This window comes from Mesitornis unicolor, unplaced genomic scaffold, assembly GCF_000695765.1.
Source record: "Mesitornis unicolor isolate BGI_N332 unplaced genomic scaffold, ASM69576v1 scaffold50772, whole genome shotgun sequence".
Lineage (NCBI taxonomy): Eukaryota > Metazoa > Chordata > Aves > Mesitornithiformes > Mesitornithidae > Mesitornis > Mesitornis unicolor.
Genome location: NW_010168133.1, coordinates 6547 through 16142, shown reverse-complemented (window position 1 = coordinate 16142; position 9596 = coordinate 6547). Strand labels below are relative to the sequence as shown.

The window sequence follows — 9596 nt, the reverse complement described above, 5'->3', positions numbered from 1 at the left end:
AACCGTGCTGCTCTGTGCCCCACTGAACAGCAGACTTGGATTTCCCAATTCAGTTGAGGATCTGTGGGACTGTGGTTTACCAAAATGCCAGTTACAAAACTGTTAGTGCCTTTTGTTCTGTTTTTGTGTACCAGCTGAAAGCCTGTATGCTTAACTTGCTCTTACCATCATTTAATATAGCCAAAGTATAAAACTGAAAATCCATTATGTTGAAAGAGCTGGTTTGACCTTACTGGTAGGAGTGCTCTTGGCTTTCACACTCTGAAATTATAAATGTGTAAAATATACATACTTGCCTTTGCCAAGATTTTGGATGTTCAGTTTTTTTAACACTGACAAATTACAATTTACGAATTGCCATTCAGTTTTCTCATACTTTACTGTATCCAGAATTCAGATGCCCCTAGAAGAAATCAGTTTTGTTTAATTCCACACTGCGCTACTTCACTAGGAAATGAAAGCCGCCTAAAAGCTGCCAAAACCTGCTGATAGCTTAATAACAAAATCTGTTCAAAATTCTATAGGTTTCCTTACACAAGGGTTTCATAGAATCCTAGAAAACCAGGTTGGAAGGGACCACAGGGATCATCCAGTCCAACCTCTCAAGGTAAAAGTATAGTTTAAGTGAGTTGAGTCAGCACCCTGTCAAGCTGACTCTTAAAACTGACCAATGTAGGGGAATTTACTACTTCGACTGGGAGATTGCTCCAATGTCTGATTGATGCCAGAAGATTTCTTCTGGAGTTCAGCTGGAATCTCTCCAGAAGCAACTTGTGTCCATTACCCCTTGTCTTTTCCATGTGACTCCTTGTGAAAAGGGAGTCTCCATCTTCTTGGTAGCCACCCTTTATGTACTGGTACATGGTGATAAGGTCTCCCAAAAGCCTTTTCTTCCCAAGGCTGAACAGGCCCCGTTTTCTCAGTCTTTCTTCATACAGCAGGTCTTCCAGGCCTCTGATCATCCTCGTAGCCCTTCTCTTGACCCTTTCCAAGGGGGTTTCTTGCATGACAACTGGAACTGTGTTATTGCAAACCCACATATGCTTTAGTTCCAGGCTGAAAAGTCATTGAAGTGCATGCCTTACTCTGTGTAAAAGAATGAGAAAAGAGATGTTCATAGACTCAAGAGGAAAATTGTCTGTTTAAAATGCTTTTTACCATTTGTAATGTTTTTGTACTTTGCTTCTTGCCTTAATAACTTTTCCACATAATCAAGAAGTATTTTGAACAGTACTAAATCCAGTATTGAACCTCAAGGTAATTGGCTACTAACATCTCTATTACTATGGATAACTGCCCATTCACTCTTACTCTAATAGTCCAAAATCATCATGTAATTTGAAACAGAATTTTTGTATTTGGGAAGGGTGAATACTGGCCTAGCAAGGATATACTGGAGAACAGACTTCATATTCATTGCTTCATATTTCTGTGTTGAAATTTAACAGCTGTGTACATTTATGACAGGCAAAATAGCAAGTGTTGTTTTATCCCAATCTTGACCCAGCTACCATTTGTCTTGGAGAAGAGGTTACAAGCCTTGGCAAGCTACTGCCTAAAACAGCTCTGCAACTTGAGGGTTTTTCTTATCTGCTTTAACTTCCAGATTCCACAGAGTCAATTGATAAGATTTTCTTCACTTATTTGTAACATCTCTGGAGTTGATTTTTATCCCGTGAATGTTAACATTGTTTGTCTTGAAGTCATATAATTTGCATAGAATCTAAACATATCGCTCTGCCATCAGGATCTGTAGACTTTCATGTATTATTTCGTAAATACTTCAACGAACTGTAAAAGTGTAGGTATGCTTTTAGAGTTCAGTGTAATACCAAATGTCAGTATTACATTGTACAGCTTGTAGTAAATTCCTTAATATTTTAGCAAGAACGCATTTATTTTAACCATATTTAGTGTCTTTGTTTAATAAAACTCCTAACAAGAAAAAAATAATATGCTTACTAGGAAAAAATACTGAAAAGCTTCAAGAAGTGGCAGAAGAAGTGTAAGGTCAAGCATTGGTATACAGATACTCTTAAAAAATCTGTCATTAAGACATCTTTGGATGTACTTGTCTGGATAGAAAGTCAAAAAGAGATTGCTTAATGACTTGAAAAATGTCTCCTGACTTTCAGCGTTGGATGGCATGGATAATTTTATTGCCATAGATGTGGAATAAATTCAACTTTGTTAAAAATTTCAAAGAGTAGATATTTACTGTTCCGTATGACCAAACATTTTTATGTGGCTTAGGGTGGAGGCCTGATGCTGTCCCAGTTGAAATTATGAAAATCCTGCCAGCTCAGTGGGAGTTATGTGGGCCTCTGTGTAGATCTAAGTAAGCTGTGCTCAAAGGCCAACAGGAGAATCTGTTATAATATCTGCTTTTGAAGATGAGTTAGGATGACCTGGGAGGACTTTCATTGCCCCATCTGTTCTTTAAAGACACTCATAATATTTTTAATGCTCATATAAAGGAACACAGGATCAATTTACAGAAAAACAAACACTGAGACACAGTGATTTCTTGATTGCTATGTAAATTACTGCTGATATCTTAATTACCTGTTTAATGCTTTGTTTAGCAAATGAGTTTTCCTTCCTCAATACAAAGCACTTCAAGTATGTTTGTATCACCACCAGAAGTGTTTTTCTTGAGTCTTCAGCCTTTTCTAGTCGTAAGCATACTATTTCCAAATATACAACAATTCTATATATGTTTTGGTTTTTTTTTTCCAAGCCACTACCAAAAAACATGGTGTCAAGATTATGTGAGTCCAAAAAGGTGTGTGCTGCAGCTGACATGCAACTCCAGGTATGTTGGCTGTATTCTAGTCCCTCCTCTCTATCCAGAACTTACAGAACGTATTTTAATTCTTTCTTGTAATTTTTATTTTAATGTAGACACATTATCTAACCACATGCAAATTAGTGAAAATTAATTCATTTTCTGTATTAATTTTCATGTTGTTTTTGTGAACGTATTCTGTGCTGTCTGCTTAAAGCTAAATGTCGAAATCAAAAACCACAGCTTTTGGAAATGGTTGGAATATCAGAATTCCCAAATGTGGTTTAAGATTGAGTTCTTAAAATAATGAAATCATTTAAGGAGATCTTGCAGTAGAGGAAGCTTTGCTTCCCTTTGGATCATTAAAGTGTAGCAAGACTGAGAGATATATGCCACCTTAGTAAAATCAAACCAACTCGTTTATTTACTGCAATGTGATGTGAGCTCCTTGTCTTCTGCTCTAGTGTGAAAGTGGCAACTCGTTACTGCCATCTAAATTGGTGACTGAGCTATAAGGCTCTAAGACTGCTCTCTTACAGTGTTAGGAGTAGCAATTAGATCCATAAACCTCTTGTTTTCTGTGGGTAGATGTGGCTACCTACCCAGGCATTCCCATAGGCAAACTTTCAACATTGCTTTTCTTCGAAGGAAGTAAAGGAAAATAGGGTTCTATCTAAAATGGATCTTTAGGTTTTTTCAGTTCTGCAACAGCAGTTCTCAGATGTGAACAGTAGCAATAGCATCCAAACAGGTTTTTTTTCAGTGAGAGCGTTTAGTATGCTACAAGCTTGTGCTGATTTTTGTGATTTTGTTTTCTTCCTTGTTTTGCCTTAAGCCAGAAGCATATAATTTTACAGTTGACCTAGTGTTTAGGAGAGAGAACTCTTCTAGTACCTTAATAAAGGGTACTCATCATTTTTGAGATGTGGGAAGTGCCCAAATGATTGCAACCCTGTCTACAAACTTGAGTTGCACTGGTTAACTGAAGTTGATTTAAAAGAAGAACTTAGTTAAATATTTGCAGTTTGCTCCGCAGTTATTTATAATGGTTTAAAACTCGTCAGAATACCAGAGTATGGACCTATGTGTCAGTTACACTAGTCAAAACCAGACTTAACGCTGTTTTCAGTGTATACATATATTTTTCATCGATTAAACTTAACAGATTTTTGAATTATGCTTTCAGTACGGTGCTGGCTGTCAGTGGCCAGTGTTGGCTGTGCAGGAGGTGTGAACAGGGAGAGTGCTACCTATGGCTATATGGCTGTGACATGAAAATAACTGCACCCTCTCTGCAGGTCTGATTTTGCAATGCCCACTCCTGGCTCTGGACAGTTCTCATACAGTGGTAGCTGAGAATCCAGAATGTCAAGGAGGGGTCATTGCATCTGTCCCATGGGGTGGAGTGTGCAACACCCACCACTGTTGCTCCTCAGCTGCTCCTGGGGTCTCTGTAGGGTCTGTCCTGGAGTGACTCCAGACCCCACAGTTTTAGAGCTGAGAAGAGAACACCCACTTCTGGTGGGCTCAGATTCCTGCGAGCGCCTGATGATTGACTGGTTCTGGCACCAGTGCTGTGATTAAGCAGGCTGCTTGCCCTCAAGTTACTCTTATGTAACTAAAGTTCAGCCAGTCTCAAACCGTGCCAAATGACCACAATGCCACAATGAATAATATTATTTATTTCCTACTTTCAGCACCGTGTTTTTGGAGATTTGAAATGTAATACCCACAGAAGTACACACTCATTTCAAAGAGACAGACTGGCAGAGGCACCGTGTTTGTTAATTCAGCAAAAATGTTCTAGAAAAGTTGATTGCCTGGCAAATATAAAGTTCATAAATTCCTTTGTAGAAGTGTGTATTGTTAACTCATGCAGATTTAAAAATATAATAATTCATTGAAGAAAAACATACATTTCAATCTGTAGATGCTAAGGTATGTATGTACTACTAATGTATTTATCTGAAAAAACTGTCAGTGATAACTCTAATATCTCTCCTTCAGACTTCACAAAGAGTATATTCTGTATTGATGAATAGATGCTATGTAAGCTATATTTGACCTTTAAAAGAAAGAAAAATGCTTACAAATTTTCCAGCAGTGGGGAAATGCCTAAAGGTTCTTTTATGGTCTGTTCAGAAAATAATTCTATTGGCACGTGAAAATTAGAAATTATGCTGGTTTTTCATCATAACTATAATGCCCCTACATTTTCTTCCAGCTCATGTAATCAGTTACTCAAGAGGAAAGGCAGGATAACCCATCCATCTTCTCATAAGGCTTTTTCCATGCAGATTGAGCCCAGAGTCTTTCAGTCAGTAGTAATTTCACTGGGAAATGCATAGCTGTTTCCATATTAATGTTATTAAGGAGACAAGGAGCTAGAAAGTACTGGAATCAAATGAAGCTAATAAATACCAGTGTCAGTGCAAAATAGACCGTATGAAGATAGATCATGGCCTTTCTATATTTTTAGGTCTTCTGGGAAATGTTTTTTTACTGAAATTAGAAATCATCTAGCGCTACTGTTTAATAGTAAGTGTTAGCATGCTCCTCAGCAGTATCACCTAAAATCCCGTGGTTCTGGGATGTGCCTCCCTTTCCCATTTCAAAGGCCTGTATAAACACACAGAACTGTGGTTTGTAGATGGGAATGCTTATGGCTATAAAGTTCATCTAAGTTTATCTTCAGGAATTATGATTTTTTTACTATGCTGTCCAGGTGTCCTGGCTCAGAGCTTTTTTCCCACGCTTTCCGTGTGCCAGGATGGGGGGAAAGCCTACAGCTGGCTTCAGTGACTCATTTCCCCATCACCTTCAGGCACTCCGTTTTGCTGGCCTTCAGCTCTTGTTTCCCCATTGCCTGGCTGTGAGTTGAGCTCTTGCTCCAGCTCTCAGACCACAAACTGTTTGACTCCAAATTTTACTGTAGAGAAGGTTGTCTGGAGAGCAGTCTACTCTGTCTTGTGAGAAGTACTGAAGAGCAACTGCAGACAGGTCCTAACAAATCTGGTGAGTCAGAAAAAAGGGAATCGAGGCTGGACTGAAGCAGGATGCTGAAGTCTGTGATCAGATGCAGAAATTCCTGATGTTTGGTTTGGCTTTTAGAAAGGAGAGGGAAGTTGGTGTGAAGTGACTCCTGCAGAGTCACATAGGCCTAGGATGACAAGAGAAGGTGAGTTTTCTAGGAATATTACTTCAGGTAATTTTCAGATCTATTTGTGGTACTGATGTTGGTCGCATCGTCAGTCAGCCTTGCTACCATAAGTGCCATAGCTTTTGTTAAACTTTGTTAAAAAAATGAACTGGGATTCTAGAGACCAGCTCTGAGGATGGAAAGAACAAGCAAAGGCATTGCCAAGCCTCTTTCTCTTCTAATATCAGAGTAAACAGTGTTGTAGTTCATACAATCTGGTATAGGGTTTTTTTTAGATTTTCAGGTTTTCATGTTACCAGTATAATGATGGAAAATTTTAAATACCCTTGCAAAGTTTGGTTTTAAAAAATAAAGTACTCATTGTTTTCCATTTGGTGCAGTATCTTCATGCAGTAATCCTGTCAGCAGATACTTGCTGCCTGCTCTGGTTTTGTAGATGGGTGATGTTAAGTGCTTGCATCTCTTGATCAATGTTAATATCTAGGGCACAAAACTTGCAGTCATTAATGGATGTCCCTGCACGTATAGGTCTTATTGACCTCTTTTCTTCTCATTAGCAAGGTAGGAATCAAGCAGGAAATTCAGGAGTAGCTCCTGCAAGTCATGACTGCTTTACTACTCTCCTTATAACCCACAGGTTTTCTTGAAATGGTCACATTTATAATTTGAAAACACTGTCAGAGAGTTTATCAAGATTCTTCATGTTAGAAGACAGCTTACTCAAACAGAAGGAATATGGTCCTTTAGAAAGAGTCACATTTTTGGTGTATGTGTTGTATACAGCCCCTCTCTGATGCTGAATTCTAATAAATAATTAAAGTTTAAAATGTTCCTGTACCCAAATTTCATAATAAAGAGTCTTTTCACAGGTTGAGGGAGTTACGTTTTTCAGATCGCATAGAACAACCATTCTCCATGGATGGAGAATGCCTCCAAACAGCCTTTTCTCCATAACATGTCTGCATTTCATGGTTATGATTCCTAAAACAATGTGTTTGTCTCATTGAGGATAGTATTGCAGTATCCCTAGAAGTGTGACTGAGCCTGAGTCTCTAGTCAAATTATTTGCTTCATCCCTTGCGCAAAAGCCTTTTTTGAGGCTCTGTACCGTCAATTTTCCTATGAAATGGTGGCTACCACAGGTTGACCTGACCTGAACTCTTTGGCTTAAATGTGTGGATGCACCAGACTTCTCAAAAATATCCTGTGTTGCACAGCAATGGGTGTCCTCGTCTTCTGTCTTTCCTGCACTTCCACAAAGCTTCATATTAAAAATATAAAGAAGTGCTGCCTTTTTTTCCATGATGGCACACTTTGAGACTGGCACAGTCTTCTGTCCATGCTGGTTTCGTGTTTGCTGTTGAAGTACCAGATCCTCTGCTTTGCTATCTTTGCTTGAGAAGTCTTTTTACTGGTGCTGCTTTCCTGATGTGCAGACACCTCAGTGCTTTAGTCGTGTGTCTGTTCTGCTGTAGTTCACATGCCTCTGCACAAAAATTGCCTATGAACCAGCTCTTAACTCTGTGGTCAAGCACCCTCCTGGTGCAGTGTGATCTCAGGCTAAGCTTACACTGCAGCAATTTATTGCTCTGACTGTGAGAACTACAAGAAGGCATCTGCCTTGGTACCTCACCCTTTCAGTGCTCTGGAAGGAACCCAGGGTCTTCAGCGGCTCCGTCTGCAGCTTCTTATGTTCCCTTCCTGGGCAGTAACTTGCCCCTGCAGGTGTGATGTGTTCTCATGGCTTCATGCCCCTGACTTGGAATAGCTTATTTTGCTGTGTCCACTCTCATAACTTTGTCTTCTTATTAAATCTATTTAAAAGTATTCTTTTTGAAGAGGGGAATTGCTGGAGGGCTTTATGGACATGTCGTAATTTTATTTAAAAATGCAGGCGTTTTAGCACTGCCAGTGTTCTCAGTGACCTAAACACAGATTTATGATAGGTCATGATGGTGGTGGTTGGTGTACTCCAAAAACCTGTTTCTCTCCTTATAATTTATACTGAAAATAGGAGATTTGCAACACCATATATATTTAAATTCTTCCCTCTCCCTATTCTCATTCTTCTGTTTTTGTCTTTTTTATCTGTCAAATGCCAATGCAATGTGCCAGAGAGAAACATGTATTTTATCTCTTCAGGTATTTTATGCTGCCTTGGACCAAATCTACCATGGGAAACATCCTCTAAAAAAGTCAACCACAGAAATTTTAAAGGAAACACAGGAAAAAGTTTATGGATTGCCATATGTACCTAATACAGTAAGTAGAAACACACTGACTATATAAGCCACGCCTTTTCTTTGATAGCATCTTAATACCCCTACCTCTTTGCACACTCACATGCTTATTGTTGTAATGTTGAAAGGATTTTTTTTCTTTCCGCCGCTTTTTCCAGAGAGCAGAGTGTTGAAAATTTTCAGCTAAAACTCAGAATATAATTAATGTTCTTATTTTTGTACAGGTGTAGTCTTGTGCTGAACTTAATTACTTTTCATTTTATTTTCTTATTAAGAAAGGCACTGGAACCAACTCATTTATTCTAGCTTTGCAATGACTGTTTGGAAAAGGCAAAGTGCTGTGCTGCATGTTGGTGTTTGTAGACTGTCAGTGTTGGCATGTGAGAGCAAGTCAGTGTGAAGTGAGTTTTTCCCACTGTACTGCTGTGACCTTTGGCACGACACTTACTTATCCTTTCATGCGGTATTTGAAAGTGCTAAAGCCTTGTGTTCTACTGAGCTACGTAATTTTGATCTTCATCATGACTAATCGTGCATTTGTTCTGTGCTTCATGTGACATCCAGTTGAGCACAGACCATAGTCACGGGATTTCCTGGGCTGTCTGGAGCTGAATTCCCAGCTGGAGCATGGCCTGAATCACTCTTTGACATTTTGGTCAGAATGCCCAGATCCTTTCTCTGCTATTTGCTTCTAAGGAAATGTACTTTTCTCCTTAGCAAAAATGGGGCTTTTGTTCTCTGAGAAGGGTATTGGGAAATCCATGCTTCAGCCCTTTCCTCTTTGTAACTCTGCTGCCTCTGCTGGCCTGGCAAAGTGGAAGCAAAAAGATGTCTTCAGAGTACGATGTCTGACTTCCTACCATTTCTATACATGTTGTTTTACACCGTTCCTCCACAGGTGTTCCTCATCCAGTGAATGGAACAGTTCCCTGCTTTGAGAGTTAGCCTGCATGTTTTGTTCCATTTCAAATATTTTTTTATTTGGCTGTTACCTTCAAAAGAGTGTAGTGTCTTGTAATGAGCCTTAGTGTGAAAAGGGACAGCAAGTTTTGGCCTGGAAATTTATCCTAGCAAAATGTACTGTGAACTTTTGAATTGTCAGAAAGTCTATGTTCATAAGAATATAGAATATAGAATTAGTGTGTCTAGTCATGAACTGTAATACAATTTAAATTTCAGTAAAATTTAGTGAAAAATTACATTAGGAGAATATTAGTGCTCTGTAGAATAATTAATATCTGTAATCTGGCTTGCTGTCATTTGCTGCTCTTTCTTCTGAACTTAAGATACGTTTTCAGTTTAATTTGTAGTCCAGATAAAAAAATACGTGTCTTGAAAGTAAAAAGTTGTTTGTTTTTTTTTAAATGAAGAGAGTATATTTTGTCTGTTCATTTCATCTCAGAGCTAG

At 38.7% G+C, this 9596-nt stretch overlaps 1 protein-coding gene across 1 annotated transcript in view; it reads left to right on the top strand.

The window, feature by feature from the left end:
• Positions 1-8210, top strand: part of MIPEP (mitochondrial intermediate peptidase) — a gene marked incomplete at both ends in the record, with an annotated part of 40796 nt that extends 32586 nt beyond the window's left edge. The window contains 2 exons of the mRNA XM_010178905.1: positions 2741-2815; positions 8091-8210. Of these exons, the coding sequence (XP_010177207.1) occupies positions 2741-2815; positions 8091-8210 (195 nt within the window). The remainder of the gene's footprint in view (positions 1-2740; positions 2816-8090) is intronic.
• Between the last annotated feature and the right edge of the window lie 1386 nt (positions 8211-9596).